We start from the raw sequence: 18765 nt of genomic DNA, 5'->3' as shown, positions 1-18765 counted from the left end.
TATGTGTTACCATTTGTGACTGATCTCTTGTTCCTTATTGTATTTAGCCCCTTGAACTTATTTGTGAAAAAGCCATAGGTACTAGTAATAGACCATTAGGGGCTGGTGAAGCCTTGAGACGTGTAATGGAGTGCTTGGCATCAGGGATTCTTCTACCTGGTAAGATTCTCAATTCACAATTAACAAATGTATTAGAATTGCTCATATTAGAATTTGGTATTTTGACATTTTTTTCCAAAAGTTCTGTTTAATCTTAATAAGCTAGATAATGTGTGGTGTTCGGTTTTTGTATGAAGCTTTGCCAAGTCACTGCCAAATACTGGGATAGAATTGATTTAAAATCAGCTAAAGTGCATAAGATTTAACATTTATTCTTTATAAATTTCAAATGAAAATATGTTCAGTTTATCAGAATGGTTCTGAGCTAAGCAGTTACTAAGTGTTGTACGTTGACATGGAGAATTTATCCTACTACATGTCTGCTGCTTGAAATGTTAACTCTTAGTTTATTTTCTATGCAGGTGGTCCAGGATTACATGATCCTTGTGAAAAAGATCTAACTGATGTGTTAATCTCTATGACTCCTCAGGAAATGGACAACATTACTCATAGTGCCCAGGTATATTTAATAATGAGGATCATGACTATTGAAAATTTTCACTTGGTGAAATAGAATTGTAGTAAATCATAAGAAATCTTCTTCCCATTATGAAACTTTGGCTTGTTTTTGAAAATGGGTGCATTCAGACCACCTATACCTGTAAACAATAATTTTGTAAATAGTTATGTAAACTTAATGCAGAAGAAAATATATTTACGAATTTAGTGGTTACATATCTTTATATCTTGTTAATTGCCAGTTGAGAAAGTATGGAAGGTGATAATTATGAAAGTTTTTCATTTAAATGAAAGGATTTAACTGGATAAGTAAATAAGATGGGAATCATGGAAGCAGGCAATCCACCCAATCGAGTCCATATTGCCATTCCAAAGACCTTCCCTCCCAGAACCATTCCCGTACCTGCAACCTGAATTTCATATGTGGCTAACCCACCTAGCCTGCACATCCATAAGTCCTTAAGGAATAGGAGCAGCATTAGGCCATTCGGCCTATTGAGTCTGCTCCAACATTTGATCATGGCTGATATGCTCCTCACCCCCATTTTTCTGCCTTCTCTTGATATCCCTTCAATCCATTACTAATTAAAAATCTGTAACTCCTCCTTAAATTTACTCACTGTCCCAGCATCCACTGCACTTTGGGGTAGTAAATTCCACAGGTTCATAACCCTTTGGGAGAAGTAGTTTCCTCTCAACTTAGTTTTAGGATAAAGGGTAGCAAATTTAAAACAATGACTTCTTGTCCTAGAATAATCAACAAGAAGAAGCAGTTGCTCCATGTCTATCTTATCCACACCTTTTATCATCATTAATTTGATCTCCCCTCATTCTTCTAAATTCCAGAGAGTAACGGCCTAAACTGTTCAATCTCTCTCCATACAACAAATCCCTCATCTCTGGAATCAATCTCATGAACCTCCTCTGAACTGCCTCCAATGCCACTACATCTTTTTTCTCAAATAAGGGGGCCAAAACTGCACAATACTCCAGGTGCGGTCTCACCAAAAACTTGTATAGTTGCAACAATACTTCCTTACCTTTGTATTCTATTCCTTTAAACATAAAAGCCAGCATTCCATTTGCTTTTTTTATTATCTGCTGTACCTGCATGCTAGTTTTCTATGGCTCATGAACGAGTACGTAGAGACCCCTCTTCACTGGAGCATGCTGAAATCTCTTCCCATTAGGATAATGGGTTGCCTTACCATTCTTTTGACCCAAATGCATGACCTCGCACTTATCCACATTAAACTCCATTTGCCATATTTTGGTCCATTTCCTAACCTATCTATATCCACTTGTAAGGTTTTTATTTCCTCATTGAATTTTTGTCCTGCCTATTTTCGTGTCGTCCGCGTCTTCTATCCCTGCATCCAAGTCGGTTAATGTAGATTGTAAATATCTGGGTCCAAGGACCAAACACTCTGGCATTCAGAAAAACAATATTTGTTCCGACTCTGACTTCTGTCCATCAGTCAGTCATCTGTCTAGGCTAATAAATTACCCTTAATTCCATTTGATCAAACCTTGTGAATTAACTTTTTGTGCGCCACCTTATGAAACGCCTTCCGGAAGTCCAGATAAATTACATCTATAGTATCCCCATTATCTACTTTGCCTGTTACATCTTCAAAGACACTTAGCAAATTAGTCAAGCATGATTTGCCGTTCATAAAACCATGCTGACGCTGATAGATAGCATTTTGACTTTCCAAATGTCCTGATATTGCTTCCTTGATAACTGATTCTAACACTTTCCAACAATAGATGTTAAATGAACTGGCCTGTAATTTCCCACATTGTGCCTCCCTCTGTTTTTGAATAAGGGCGTTATATTAGCCATTTTCCAATCCACTGGAACCTTTCCCTTGTCCAGGGAATTTTGGGATATTGTAACCAATGGATCTATGATCTCCACAGCCACTTCCTTCAATAACCAAGGATGTCGGCCATCAGGCCCGGGGGAGTTGTCTGACCTTAATCCTAATAGTTTGCGTAGTACCTTTTCCCTATCGATGTTGTTTGTTTTAAATTCTACTTTATCTATTGTTCTGACTTGCCTTTTCCAACAGGAGTGGTATTACTGTCTTCCACTATGAAAACTGAGGCAAAGTATTGATTCAGCAACTCCGCCATCTTCGTGCTCCCCACTACTAACTCTCTGGTTTCATCCTCCAATATTCTACCAATATTCACATGAGCGACTCTCTTCCCTTTTGCTATCATTTTTGATATTTTGTGCTGGTTTTCTTTTTATAATTTATCGTAGCTCTTTTTGTAAATTTTTAAGCACCCCTTTGGGAAACTTTCAAACATAAACAATCTTCCAGCCTGTCACTGGCCTTTGCAATATGGTGAACCTTAGTTTTTGACATTGTACTGTCCTTGACCTCTTTATTTAGCCATGGATGTCTTTCTTTTTGACTACCCTCCACCCCCCACACCCACACCCACACCACCACCACCACCACCACTACCACCTTCACCTTTCTTTCTCATCAGGATATAATTTAATTGTGAGGAATTGAGTAGCTCCTTCGTCATCTGCCACTGTTCATCTGCTGTCTTAACATTTAGCCTTTCTGCCCAGTGTATGTGGGCCAAATCTGTTCTCATGCCAAATAATTTCTTTTGTTTAATTACAGAATACTGCTATGGGATTCCACTTTCTAACTGAATTTTGAATTCTATCATACTATGGTCACTACACCATAGAGGATCCTTAACTATGATGTCATCAATTAGTCTCTCCTCATTACACAATACCAAATGCAGGGTGGCCTGCTCCCTTGTTGCTTCCACAACATACTCGTCCTAGAAACAACCTCTTACATTCAAGATTTGGAGATGCCGGTGTTGGACTGGGGTGTACAAAGTTAAAAATCACACAGTACCAGATTATAGTCCAACAGGTTTAATTGGAAACACTAGCTTTCGGAGTGCTGCTCCTTCATCAATTTCTTACATTCAATGAACTCTGCCTCCAGGTTACCCTTGACAATTTGATTCTTCCAATCTACGTGCATGTTAAAATCTTCCATGATTATTGCTGTACCTTTCTTGCAAGTCTCTAATATTTCCTGGCTTATTCTGTGCCCCAGAACTGCTGTATAGATTACTCCGACCAAATACTATTTCTCTTTGCTATTGCTTATTTCTACCCAGACTGATTCTATGTAAATTTTGGTGATGGCGACCACAATTCTGTGACTTTCACCTTGGTTATGGAGAGAGATAGGTGCGCACAACAAGGTAGATTTTACAATTGGGGGAAGGGAAATTACGATGCTGTAAGACAGGATTTGAGGAGCATACGTTGGGAGCATAGGCTGTTAGGGAAGGATGTGGTGGAAATGTGGGACTTTTTCAAGGAGCAGATACGACGTGTCCTTGATATGTATGTACCGATCAGGCAGGAAAGAAATGGTCGTGTGAGGGAGCCTTGGTTGACGAGGGAGGTTGAATGTCTAGTAAAGAGGAAGAAGGAGGCTTACATAAGGTTGAGGAAACAAGGTTCAGACAGAGCAGTGGAGGGATACAGGATAGCCAGAAGGGACCTGAAGAAAGGGATTAGGAGAGCTAAGAGAGGGCATGAAAAATCCCTGGCGGATAGGATCAAGGATAACCCCAAGGCATTCTATGCATATGTGAGAAACCTGAGAATGACGAGAACGAGGGTAGGTCCGATCAAGGACAGTGGTGGGAGACTGTGTATTGAGTCGGAAGAGATAGGAGAGGTCTTGAACAAGTACTTCTCTTCAGTATTTACGAACGAGAGGGACCGTATTGTTGAAGAGGAGAGTGTGAAACGGACTGATAAGCTAGAAGAGATACCTGTTAGGAAGGAAGATGTGTTGGACATTTTGAACAACTTGAGGATAGACAAGTCCCCCGGGCCTGACGGGATATATCCTAGGATTATGTGGGAAGCAAGAGAGGAAATTGCAGTACCGTTGGCAATGATCTTCTCGTCTTCACTGGCAACTGGGGTGGTACCAGGGGACTGGAGAGTAGCGAATGTTGTGCCCCTGTTCAAAAAAGGGAATAGGGATAACCCCGGGAATTACAGGCCAGTTAGTCTTACTTCTGTGGCAGGCAAAGTAATGGAAAGGGTACTGAGGGATAGGATTTACGAGTATCTGGAAAGACACTGCTTGATTAGGGACAGCCAGCACGGATTTGTGAAGGGTAGGTCTTGCCTTACAAGTCTTATTGAATTCTTCGAGGAGGTGACCAAGCATGTGGATGAGGGTAGAGCAGTGGATGTAGTGTACATGGATTTTAGTAAGGCATTTGATAAGGTTCCCCATGGTAGGCTTATGCGGAAAGTCAGGAGGCATGGGATAGAGGGAAATTTAGCCAATTGGATAGAAAACTGGCTAACCGGTAGAAGTCAGAGAGTGGTGGTAGATGGTAAATATTCAGCATGGAGTCCAGTTACAAGTGGAGTTCCGCAGGGATCAGTTCTGGGTCCTCTGCTGTTTGTAATTTTTATTAATGACTTAGAGGAGGGAGTCGAAGGGTGGGTCAGTAAATTTGCAGATGATACAAAGATAGGTGGAGTTGTGGACAGTGAGGAGGGCTGTTGTCGGCTGCAGAGGGACTTAGATAGGATGCAGAGCTGGGCTGAGGAGTGGCAGATGGAGTTCAACCCTGCCAAGTGTGAGGTTGTCCATTTTGGAAGAACAAATAAGAATGCGGAATACAGGGTTAATGGTAGGGTTCTTGGTCAGGTGGAGGAACAGAGGGATCTTGGGGTCTATGTACATAGATCTTTGAAGGTTGCCACTCAGGTGGATAGAGTTTGTAAGAAGGCCTATGGAGTATTATCGTTCATTAGCAGAGGGATTGAATTCAAGAGTCGTGAGGTGATGTTGCAGCTGTACAGGACTTTGGTTAGGCCACATTTGGAGTACTGTGTGCAGTTCTGGTCGCCTCACTTTAGGAAAGATGTGGAAGCTTTGGAGAGGGTGCAGAGAAGATTTACCAGGATGTTGCCTGGAATGGAGAGTAGGTCGTACGAGGATAGGTTGAGAGTTCTCGGCCTTTTCTCGTTGGAACGGCGAAGGATGAGGGGTGACTTGATAGAGGTTTATAAGATGATCAGCGGAATAGATAGAGTAGACAGTCAGAAACTTTTTCCCCGGGTACAACAGAGTGTTACAAGGGGACATAAATTTAAGGTGAAGGGTGGAAGGTATAGGGGAGATGTCAGGGGTGGGTTCTTTACCCAGAGAGTGGTGGGGGCATGGAATGCGCTGCCCGAGGGAGTGGTAGAGTCAGATTCATTGGCGACCTTTAAGCGGCATTTGGATAGGTACATGGATGGGTGCTTAATCTAGGATAGAAGTTCGGCACAACATCGTGGGCCGAAGGGCCTGTTCTGTGCTGTATTGTTCTATGTTCTATGTCTTGATCTCCTGTGCTTATGTCATTTTGAGTTAAAGCATTGATTCTTTCCTTCGCCAGCAAGGCCACGTCACATCCTTTTCTTTTCAGTCTATCTTTCCGAAATGCTGAGTACCCCTGGGTATTCAGTTCCCAGACTTGGTCTCCTTATAACCATATCTCAGTAATCGCTACCAAATTGTACTCTTTTGTTCCTATTTGTACTATTAACTCATTACTTTTGTTTCGAATGCTTTGTGCATTTATTATAAAGCTTTTACATTTGTTCCAATGTTACATTTCCCAACTATAATTCCTTGATGCGTAAAGATATTCACCTGTTTTGTCCCTCACCTTTGTCTGGTAATCATCCGCCACATCACTCATCTGCACTCCTACCTCCTCCTTTAAGATGAGTTTTCTAATTTCCCCTATAACTGAACCACCCCCACCCCCATTTAGTTTAAAGCCCTTTCTACAGCCTAAGTAGTGCATTTCTCTGGTACCAGCACACTTCAGGTGAAGACCATCCCATCGGAACATCGCCCTTCTTCCCCAGTACTGGTGCCAATGTCCCATGAATTCAAACCTATTTCTCCCACACTAATCTTTGAGCCACTCATTTACTTGCTTAATCTTATTGACCCTGTGCCAATTAGCTCATGTCTCAGGTAGTAATCCAGGGGTTATTACCTTGGATTATTGTCCTTGAACACTATGGGCAATTTAGCATGACGAATCCACCTAACCTGCACATCTTTGGACTGTGGGAGGAAACCAGAGCACATGGTGGAAACCCACGCAGACTTGGGGAGAATGTTCTAACTCCACACAGCCTGACGTTTGAATTGAACCCGGGTTCCTCGCATTGTGGGGCAGCAGTGCTAACCATTGAGCCATCATCTGACACCAAGGAAGGAGGAGAAGTATATGTTAATAGGCTTAGATGAACAGTGACAGAGAGTGGCTTATGTGGAATGTAAGACCCTGCATGAATCTTTGGGCCAGTGGCATATCTCTTTGCTGTACATTCTGTTCTGTGGACTAGGCATGATAAAACCTGACCAGATTATCTCATTATATGTAAATATTGGAAAATGTATATGTACAAATGTACACACAAGCCTCTCTCTGCCCCTCCTTGTCTAAGTTTGTCAACATGTGCTTCCAGGCCTTTCCTCCTTGTGTATTTTAGTATTAAACTTAAAATCATTTCTTCTTTTCCTCTAACTTGTTGGGACTGTCAAATTCCCTAACAAGAAAATAACCTGATGAAACTTGCCTGGATTTGAATTGCCACTGGACTCTTGAAAGCAAAAAAGGGACTGGGGGTTTAAAAAAAATAGCCAGGCAATGGTATGAATTAAACTTAGTGTTGTTTCTAAACATTCTTGGTAGCCTGGGTGTGATTGGAAGCATTCTGTGTGGAGAATCTTGGGAAAGTTCATGCAATTTAGTCATCAGGAGACATTAATTCTTCCTTTAAAGATGTCGTTAATAGATTGTGTCCCTGTGTAGTATGATGTCTATTTGACATACTCCTCCACTTTGACAGGCTATTCCTCCACTTTGACAGGCTATTCAAATATAATGACAGTAAAACTGAACTTGATACTCACTTTGTCCAAATGTAACTTCCAGCAGAAGTTACTGAATATCAAATCAGAAATGAAAATCCAAGCAATTTTTCTACCAATTATGACTGCAATTCTACCTTGGTTGCATATGTTTTGCACATGGCCAGTAATCTGACTGAATTGTTCCTTCCCTGCATAGCTCACTTTATTCCCTGGGTAAATTGCTAAGCCATTTTGTGAAGCTCTTCTATGTTAGCTAACACAAACCAATCTAAAATCCTGCATAAATCTATGAAATTGTAACTAATTTATTTTTAAATGTTGTGCTTGCAGCATGCTCTTAGACTCATGGCCTTTGGTCAAATCTACAAAGTACTGGAGATGGACCCACTTCCATCAACAAGAACCTCCATTCAAAAATGGTCCAGATCTGTGAATGAGCGAGATGGTGAGCAGAAGTTCATTTTTTGCAAGATGTAGTTTGACACACTGATCTGTTTTTTTTTGGACAAGTAGTAATAATAGAAAACTGTCAGCATTCACTGTCATTGCCCCTCCAAAGTTAATTTCTTAAGTCTGCAGATATGCAATTAAATGGGAAAACCAGAGTTGTAGTAATTGGTTCTATATTTTCTAACCAACCTGTTCATAAATGCTATTATGCATCTGTGGAGCATGTGGGTCTTGAACCTGGGCCTCTTGTTTGGAGGTAGGACATTACTACTACACTGCTTTGATTGATTCTACACTTGTTTGCAGGAATGGAGTGTCTGTTGAAGTTTCCACACAGTTCTTTCAAGAAAGAATTACTCAGCTGACAACCTGACTGTTGATACTTTTACCTCATGAAAACAAACCGTGAAAGGGTTGCAACTTGTGTAATGAGGTGTAGCTGGGTTTTTAACGGCATACTAAACTTCTGATTACAGCTTACTGGCCTCATTGACTGTACAAGGTTAATTTTATATTTATGGAATGCCATTTCCTCTGAGATAAATTAAATGACATTTAGGGTTAGATATACCAATTTCTACCTCAATCCTATGTTTATAACAAATATTTTGCTTTATATAAAATGCTAATTAACTGAAACATTAAGCGTATTTTACTTCTCATTTACTACTTGAGAATACATAATGTGATTGGCAGCTTACCCTGCTTAATAGCATGATTGCTTGATGCCTGGAGATCATATTTCATAAAAACTTCAGAAAAATTAAACTCAATTTATTCAGCCACTGAACATTTAACAGCCCTCTCATTCAAAAACAAAACCCAGTGAAGCTTTGTTGGACCATCTACTGGGGAACCATATCCTTGTTTGAAAATTGAGACTAAAGTTTGCACCATGCTCTAGATGAGGTACTATCTTTAGTTCTATTTGCTTATCACCTGACTTCCTTATCCTTGTACTCAAGTCCACTTTTAAGAATGGCTAACATGTTACTTGCCTTTCTACTTCCTTGCTGTGGCTGGAATATTTAATGACAGCTAGATGTTAAAAGTATTGGTCTCAGCTCCATTCATTATGAATTTGAATGAATAATTTGAATAAAATTGAAAGTTTCACTTGATGAAACTACTGATTTAAATCAGGGACTAAAAGAAATGTTGATTACATTGTAAAATTACAAAGACTGCATTCGCTTCCTTCGAGCAGATTTATGGCTCTGTAGAGACAGGTCCTCAGCACCACCTCAATGTATGGCATTAGGCTGATGAAACTTGCAGTAAGCAGTCAACCAAAATTTAGACAACTGATTTGTAGAGACAAATGTTTATCACTTAAGAACAGTTGTTGTCATTGTCAGAACCTCAAAACAAGGAAGACATCTGCTAGGCCTCATGAATTGAGTCATCAGACCTATCCTGGATCAACTTTCTTTAGAAAGAATGGATTAGAGTTGCCAAGGAAACAGTGCTCTCTCTGCAATTGCTTTTGTCAATTCTCTGCAACAGTCTATACAGTCAATTTTGGACTTGAGTTGCAGTTTGTTGGATGAGGCACTGCTCATGCGGTAAAATTGCAGCAAGTTCCTTTCATGTACCAATGTCAGGTATCTCTTGTTGCATCTGTTTAGTACATTTTATAAGATTGTGATTTGGTTAGAATTCTAATTAGAAATCTTAGTTACTCAGTAACTAAGCTTAACACTTCAAGATTCCATGATTTGTAAGCAACAAAATGTTTTTCAACTATGCAAAAGTCACCACTTCAAATTGTAAATATTATGTACATCTGTGCTAACATCCAGAATTAACATGTGGCAAATATGAATTAACAGGCAAACTGGTTACCACAAAATGACCAGTACAACAATAAGCAGTTCTCCCGGATGTTAGTGATCACTGAGACATTAAAGAAAAAATCCTTCAAACACTGTTTTCCTTGCAAGACACCTCAGCTTTTATCGTGGCTACTGGTTTTCCTTTAAGAACAGCTCCAACTCAGCTTGAAGGCCGTCTTGTTTCTTTGTCTACAAGAAATTTTCAGGCAACAGGGTGCCAACTGAGACTGCCCCAATGACTGCTCCCTTAACAGCTGTTCAATCTCTTCTGTGATTTCATCCCACTGAAATTGACCAGGTTACACCTTAACATCTAATTATCTGAATGATCCCAACTATCTCGTATTAAGTAAACAACCATTTCAGCTTCCTTGTGCTGACCTTGCTTTCTAGCTGCACATAGCAAGTGACTGCTCTGTAACCTCTTATATGTGGGTGGCACAGCGGTTAGCACTGCTGCCGCACAGCGCCAGAGACCCGGGTTCAATTTCCGCCTCAGGCAACTGTCTGTGTGGAGTTTGCATATTTTCTCCCTGTGTCTGCGTGGGTTTCCTCTGGGTGCTCTGGTTTTCTCCCAAAGTCCAAAAATGTGCAGGTTAGGTGAATTGGCCATGCTAAATTGCCCGTAGTGTGACTGGGTGAATTTAGGGGAATGAGTCTGGGTGGGTTGCTCTTCGGAGGGTCGGTTTGGACTTGTTGGGCCGAAGGGCCTGTTTCCACACTGTAACTATCTAATCTAATATCTGGATTGCTCTGTACCCAATGAAATCTCCCAACTGAGGTTGAACCCGCTTTTGAGGCAAGATCTGATGTATGTGTTGGTGCATTTCACAGCGTAAATGTATGGCCCCCTCCAAAAACATATTGGTATAGATTCCCTCACAAATAGTATAAAAACCAAGAATAGTAGGCCAATTGGTTCATTAAACCTGCTCCACTCATCAACATGCTCATGCATTCTAATTGTGACCTTAACTTGGCATTCCTGACACCCCCCTCCCTCTCCAAAACCGTATGATTGCTTTGAATTACCAAGGTGTTCAACTCACTTTTCAATATATTCCCTAGTACAGCTTCCACTGATCTCTGGAAGAGAATTGCAAACACTGACAACCCTCAGAGGAAATTTCATCTCCAGCTTAATTCACCCCCTTTTTTGTTTGTTATACAATCTATTTTAGTTGTAGATTCCCTCACAGGGGAAACACTCCCTTAGCATCTAACTTGGTAGGCCCCTCAGAATCTGAGATACTGCAATATATGTAGTGCATAGCAAAAGTAAGTTTGTTGTTTTATCTTGCGTAGCTTGATCATTTTACTTGTGTAACAACCGAGGAGTTGTTCACTGAACACAAGGGGGCATAATTTTAAGGTGATTGGAGGAAGGTTTAGGGGAGAAGTCAGAGGTGGGTTCTTTACACAAAGTGGTGGTTGCATGGGATGCACTGCCAGTGGTGGTTGTAGAGTCAGATACATTCGAGACATTTAAGTGACTCTTGGATAGGCTTATGGATGATAGTAAAATGAAGGGTATGTAGGTTAGTTTGATCCTAAAGTAAGACAAAAGGTCGACACAACATCAAGCACCATCAAGTACTGTGTTGCACTGTTCAATGTTATTCTTGAAAGTAAGAATCTTTGGAATTCTTTATCCCAGGGGGTTGTGGGTGCTCCGTCTGAGTATGTTTGATGTAGAGATTGGTGATCAGAAGGCTATTAATAGCGCAAAAGATTATGGGAATAGTTTTGGTAAAAGGCATGTGATCAGCCATAATTGTATTAAATGACAAAGCAGGCTGAATAAGCTGAAAGGCATACCCTTATTCTTAAATACTATCTAGAAGAATGATAATGGTCAAAGCCCATAGTATTGCAGTACAAATCACCATAATTTTGTTGATGAGATTTTTCGCCTTACAAAAAGTGAAGTAAAATGCTTCAGGTTTTTTTGCAGGTCCACTGTCAGTACCATTGAAGAGACCGTATGAAGATGGTATGGGAGATGACAAAGATCCAAATAAAAAGATGAAAAGGAACCTAAGAAAAAGTATGCTAATATCTACATTTCCCCATCAATATATCTTAGACAATAGAACACTTGGGGGCACAGTTCAACCTGTGTTTTTCATTATTTAGACTATTGAATACCTAATTTGCAACTATCTCTTCCAGGTGGAGAAGTTTTTAAAGCAAATGTTTCAAGTGATAATTCTATTACGTTTATTCTAACATTGAATTATCATAAATCTACCAACACTCTTTCTGATATTTTTGTTCAAAACAACTTGCTTTCTGTAAATGCGAGTTGCAGTCAGTTCTGCTACAATACATGAATCTTCAACACGAATTGGCTATAATGCAATTGAAGAATTTAAACCATTATTTGTAAAACACAAACTTTCCTTACCTGTAATTGGCTATAATGTGAATCTGCTCCCATTGTATTAAATGGTGCTGCTATTACCTGATTTTCTTATAACATGGGATTGCATGGGACTGGAACTATTGCTTTATATCCGAACAAACTATTATCCTTTTATTGATATTTACTCTTAAGATCCGCCTTCAGTATATGATTTTTTAAAAAATCCTTGAATTAAAGAACAGGATCATTTAAGAATATGATGCCTAAGACCAAGTGTCTCAGTGTGAAGGAAATTATAAGATTATGGTCTTAATTTTGATATAGGTTAACTAACCAATATGAAACTATGTGATATGTATTATATGATCAATCCAAAGCCATTATCCCCAACAAACTAGTGTTTTTGATCAAAATCAACACTCTGCTTTCTCATCAAAGTCCTCAGTGCACTTTTTCAGAAAAATATCCGATTTTCCTGTGAATTTTTTTTATTGACATCAACAAACATATATGTGAAATGGTTCTCCTTGCATCCATTGTTAAGTTCTATTTTTAACTGTCCTCTCAGTTTTTGAACTTTGAGTAAGCAGTACCAATTTGTTTAGACCATTTTTACTGTCAGCGAAAGATTCTGAAAAGCCTTGTTGAATTATTTCTAAATGTATTCTTTTGCAATAAGAGTAAGTGACAAGGTATCTATCCTTCGTCAACCTCTTAACATGTAGTATTATCTTTGTTGCCCTCCATGGCGCCTACTCAAGGCTGTCTGAACCATCGTTTGAAAAACAATATCCGTTTCCTCAATGCATTCAGCTTACTTACATTCAAGCTTTTCAACGTTGTATAGAAATCTAAATGTATTAAAGTCCTTGATTTTTACATCTGCATACTTTTATATCGTAACAGATTTCAGTAAAGTGCTATGGTAAGTGTATCAAAAAAAGTGATTTATTTTTTAATTTCACAATGCAAAACAGCTTCAGAGTCTGTCTTTCCAGATAGCAGGATACTTGATAGCAGGATACTTGAAAATAGTGAAAATACTTGATGATCAGAGATCTACTGCATGTATTTGAAATGGCATGGAATAATTTGAGAAATTGTTGAACATACTTTTGCAATGACAAAAACATGTTCAAAATGCACTTGAGGTCCCAAATATTAAACTTGTAAACAACAAGACACATGATGACATGCTAGCTTAAATAACAGGACACAAAGCAAAAACAAAGGAGCAAGTTGATGTTTTCTTTTGATTGTCAGAATGTAGCCCATGGCATGTTCTACTCATCTGAGTTGGGGCTTTTTCTGGTTTTCCATACATGTAAATAAGCTGGATGTGTGTACAGAGGGAATTGTATCAAAAGAATACGGGAAATTGGAGGAAGGATGTGGATGTACAAGAAAAAATAGGTAATTAAGGGAACTAAGTATTGTGGCAAATATAATTCATAGAGTTATCACAACAGAAGACTATTACATAATTGAACAATGCACAGAAGCTGGTAAGTGCTAAAATTCTTGATGTACAAGCACAAAGTATCCAATTGTGCAGAAATGTGACTTGTTAAAAAGCAATACAGCAGATGGAAATGGTTTCAAAAAGTCAAAAATTCTATATTGTATATGTGGGACTTGGAGTACAAAAGAAGTGACAATGGAGAAATAGTCTGTACTGACTTGAATATAGGAAGATTGATTAGTAACTTTGAAGATGATACAAAAATTGGTAGGGTAGTGAATAATGAAGAAGGCAGCCTTAGTTTATAGAAGGATATAGATGGGCTGGTCAAATGAGCTGATCAGTGAGAAATGGAATTCAATCCAGTAAAGGTGTGATGATGCACTTCAGCAAGATAAACAAGGCCAGTGATTATATAATGTGCAGTAGGATCCTGGGAAATACTGAGGATCTGAAGGACATGGAGTGCATGTACACCAGTCCTTTAAGGTATCAGGACATGTAGGTAAAGTGAGTAAGAAAGCATATGGGAGTCTTGTTTTTATTAGCTGATCCATAGAGTTTAAGAGCTGGGTTGTTATGTTAGAACTGTATACAATACTGGTTAGCTACAGTGTTGTGTACAGTTCTGGATACACATTATAGAAAGAAAGAATCTGATACTACTGGATAGGGTGCAGAGGAGATTTACCTGAATATTGGTCTGGGTTGGAGAGTTTCAGTAATGATGAGTGATTGGACAGACTAGGGTTGTTTTTCTTAGAGCAGAGGACGTTGAGAGGGGATGTGAGTAAGATGTCTATCCTGTATGTGACTCTTATTTACAAGAAGAAGCTTTCCCCCTTGATATAGGGATCAATGTTTAGAAATCATAGACTTAAAGTAAGGGGTAAAATGTTTTTAAGAGGAGATGCGAGAAAAACATTTTCACCCAGTGGTGGTGGGAATCTGGAACTCCCTCTAAGGGTTGTGGAAGTAAAAGCCCACAACGTTTAATAAGTGTTTAGATGTGTACTTGCGATGCCAAGGCACATAAGGCGGCCAAGTGCTCAAAAATGGGATTGGAATATATAGCTATTGTTCTTGACTGACGATGAGTCGAAGGGCCTTTTCCTGTGCTCTAGATGTCTCTGACTAAGTAACTTTATGATGAACAGAAGGATCTTCGTCGGCATGCTCACTGGTCCCTTAAATTAGTGGGATGTATAGATACAGTGGTTAAGAAGGCATTTGGGTACTTGCCTTTATTAGCTGAGACTTAGAATTTAAGTGCAGGGTGTTGATTCTGGAACTGTATGAAAAGTTAGCTGGGCAACAGCTAGAATATCACTTCTGGAATAGACATTATAAGAGAGATGTTAAGGGTTATGGTGCGTGAGTGGGCGGGCAAGTGGAGCTGAGTCCACAAAAAGGATCAGCCATCATCTTATTGAGTGGCTGAGCAGGTTCAATAGATTAGATAGGAGAAAGTGAGGACTGCAGATGCTGGAGATCAGAGCTTAAAAATGTGTTGCTGGAAAAGCGCAGCAGGTCAGGCAGCATCAAAGGAACAGGAGAATCGACATTTCAGGCATAAGCCCTTCAGGAATGAAGAGGGTGTGCCAACCGCCCTGTGGCTGAACACTTTAATTCCCCCTCCCACTCCACGAAGGACATGCTCCTATTTCTTATAACGTGGTTCCACTGGAGAGGGTGCAGAAGAGATTTCCCAGGCTCTTGCCTGCGGTGGAGAGTTTAATTTATGAAGAGGGATTGGATAGACTGGAATTGTTTTCATTGGGATGGATGAGACTGAGGGGGACATGATTGGTATGTGTAAAATTGAGAGGCATAGTAGGCAAGAGGGGGCGATAGGAAAAAACTTTTCCTCTTGGTGGAGGGGACAGTTACTGCCCCCAGACTTGATGGCCTGAAAGGCCTTTCTCTGTGTTGTAGACCTCTATGACTCGAATCAGTGTACGTTATTCAATAAATTATATTAATTGCATGAAAAAGTGAAATTTATTAAATTTATTAGAGTGATGCAAATGTTGGGAGGGTTTGCAACTTTTGCTATATTCTCTGGAATACAACAGTTTAGGGTGAAATTATTGAAAGTGTCAAAGACAATTAGAGATTATTTCCAATGGTTAATGGATCACAATACAGGCCATAAATTGAAGCTTTGTTCAAACGGAAATTGTTGGAATCTGGAAGAGGTAATAAAAACATCTGTCACTTTTGAAGCTGGCACGTTCAATCTTGAAGAGTAAAAAGTATTTATAGTTCTTAAATGATGTATTAAAGGATGCATGAAAAGAACAAGATAATGAGGTTACAGTTGGCACTAATACTTTCAATGGCATGAGTAAAATCGCCTCTTTCCTGCTTCCATTTCCATTTCTAAACTTGAGTGGTGAATGGAGCATTTAGAATGTAGTTTTGAGATGGGCTAAAATATTGGTTGTTGCAGGTTTGGCATTAGCTAACAAATTGGAAACTACTTAAGATGGCAAATTAAGAATCTTCAGCAACTCTGAACCATATTGGCAAAGTGTTAGTTTTTTCAATGGAGTGTTACTATTCGCAAAAAACTTGTATTTTTAGTTTACAAACTGAAAGAGAGAGAGATCTCAATGCGCAATAACTTGCATCTATAAAGCATTAATTAATATGGTAAAAGAAGATTTAAGCATGGAGGAAAAAACAATTGAAGTTTTTGCCAGTAACAATGGATTAAAAGACAAGAGAAGATCTGAAGGAAATCAGAATAAGATCAGGCAAGTTTCGAGGTTTGCAAAAGTATAGAGTGAACAAGACTTTGTACATGAGATTTGGAATTCATTGGGTTCTCGAGGCGGAGTGGGAAGCAATAGAGTTTGACTGGGCGAAGCATAACATGTGAATGGGGCAGGTGAGCAAACATTGATTCATAGAGTCATACAGCATAGAGAAACAGACCCTTCAATCCAACTCGTCCATGCCAGGCTAAATGTCATCCCAGGCTGTAAATTTTTCAAATTATTGAGATAGGTATGAAATAAAGTCAGATTTGGAAGAAAACCTTCTGACATTTTAGAATATTTAATTGAAATTCAGTTCCTAGCTTAAACAAAATATTGATGTAATTCTTAATGATGGAATGGTGAATGAAATCAGGAGCGAATTGCAGAGTTTATGATAGAAATTCATCAAATTTGCAGATTTCAATTTAAATTGGACTACATTCTAGCTTGTACATGATGTCAAATGGCTACATGGTGGACGTGAGGTTCAGGTTGTGGTAAGGGTGCTAAAGTCATGGTGCAACAGACTTGATGGGCTCTATTTCTGTTTCTATTTCATATGTTTACATGTAACCAAAATGGAACATAGAATAAAAAGGGGCCAGAGTTTCAAAGATTAGTGATTTTGAAAGGTTGAATAAGACATTGTGTTAGAGATAAATCTTCCAAGATGCAAATCATTAATGGTGGAGCAAAATGATTGGAGATCAGTTAGTTACACTGCATCAGAGGTGAGGAAGATATGTTAGATTATGGGTGACTGGAATAAAAGGTTATGGATGAAGTCAGTTGGGCATTAGTTCACGCAATATTAGAAAGAACAGGACAGTAGAAGCAAACCTGTTAAGTATGGTAATGATTTCCCCATAATGTTTGCTGTGTGTCTGCAGTGACTTGTGGGAAGGTACTCTTGTACTTAACTGATAAATTTCTGGGAGTTTAAATGTTTCATTAAAATAACATCTACTGGCTACACAGAAAAATATCAGCCAGGTTTCTGAGGGCACAATAAGTCCCATATATAAAAAAAACTTGGTGAAATCAAAACTTGGTTTATACATCTTAAATCTGTTAAGCTTTTAGACAGAAAAATCATGGTTTTATTTCTAAAGTAGAACTATTCTTTCTAACAAAATTAAAACGTTTGAAGAGTTTTAAGATTTCCTTTGTTACACTTTCTTTTTAGTAATGGAAAGCAAAACAATAGACGTTAACCAACCTATGAATGCTCTGATGAGGCTGAATCAAATTAAACCTGGTTTGCAATACAAGCTTCTTTCACAATCTGGTCCTGTGCATGCACCTGTTTTCACTATGTCTGTGGATGTTGATGGAAAAACCTATGAAGCCTCAGGACCTTCCAAAAAAACAGCCAAACTTAATGTAGCAGTTAAGGTAAGATATGGTAGCCCATTGTAATGTGATGTTTTCTTGGTTTGTTCAAGTAAATTTTGATAGTGCTAATTGGGTAAAAATATTCATGGAATCTGTAATCATGCCATGAATAGGCAACTTCTACTGAAAGCAACAATCAAATTTACTAGGATTTAATTTTTTTGATCGATCCATTATTAGTGAGTAAATATTGTTCTGATTTCTTGCATGCAATTGCTATACTTAAAGATCATTGTATGCTGAATAATTCATTTCAATCTGTCTCCACTTGCACTTCATGTTTACATTGTGTTTCTACCTATTGTTCAATGTTGCCAACTATTGAAGGAGACTGTTTTTCAATCGAACTGCCTCTCCTTAAGTGAAACAGAGTAAGGTCATCAACCTTAAACATTAACTCTATTTTGCCCTCCACAAATGCTGCCTGATGTGTTAAGCATTTCACCATTTTTGTTATTACTTCATTTTTTGGCATCTGCAGTATTCTACTTTCAGATTTGCTTCTGTTTAAGTTTGCTTTAGCCATCCAAAATGCCAGTTCTTAGGTGTTAAATTTATTTCCCCCCTCAATGGACCTCTCACCTCTGGTCATACATCTGTTCCTATCCAAGAACAAGAACTTGGCAACTACATCTATTCATAAGAGAGAGGACTGGATGCAAGAATGTTGCAGCTTAAATCTTGGCAGAAATATCTTCAACAGGTTGATAAAAGAAGTTCCACTGTACCCTAATTCAAAGAAACTGGAGATGTTCACTGGGTGTGCAAGTCAGTTGTAGGTATTGGGAGGTACTCCTGAGCCATGTAACTCATGAGTTCACAAAACCAACATCCAGTTGTGACCTGATGCAATTTGTTTGTTGAAGCTATAGGTTCCAGTAATATTGGGTTATTATCTCTCCAT

The 18765-nt window shown here is 39.0% G+C and overlaps 1 protein-coding gene across 7 annotated transcripts in view; it reads left to right on the top strand.

The window, feature by feature from the left end:
* Positions 1-18765, top strand: part of strbp (spermatid perinuclear RNA binding protein) — a 198107-nt gene that overhangs the window by 126997 nt on the left and 52345 nt on the right. For 5 of the 7 annotated variants that reach the window (XM_072566329.1, XM_072566323.1, XM_072566324.1 and 2 more), the window contains 5 exons: positions 48-159; positions 522-619; positions 7920-8034; positions 11817-11921; positions 17653-17861. In XM_072566329.1, coding sequence (XP_072422430.1) covers positions 48-159; positions 522-619; positions 7920-8034; positions 11817-11921; positions 17653-17861 — 639 coding nt within the window. The remainder of the gene's footprint in view (positions 1-47; positions 160-521; positions 620-7919; positions 8035-11816; positions 11922-17652; positions 17862-18765) is intronic. The other 2 variants (XM_072566326.1, XM_072566328.1) reach the window with 1 other exon arrangement.

The sequence above is a fragment of the Chiloscyllium punctatum genome, chromosome 49 (genome assembly GCF_047496795.1).
Source record: "Chiloscyllium punctatum isolate Juve2018m chromosome 49, sChiPun1.3, whole genome shotgun sequence".
NCBI lineage: Eukaryota > Metazoa > Chordata > Chondrichthyes > Orectolobiformes > Hemiscylliidae > Chiloscyllium > Chiloscyllium punctatum.
This window is presented reverse-complemented; position numbering and strand designations above follow the sequence as displayed.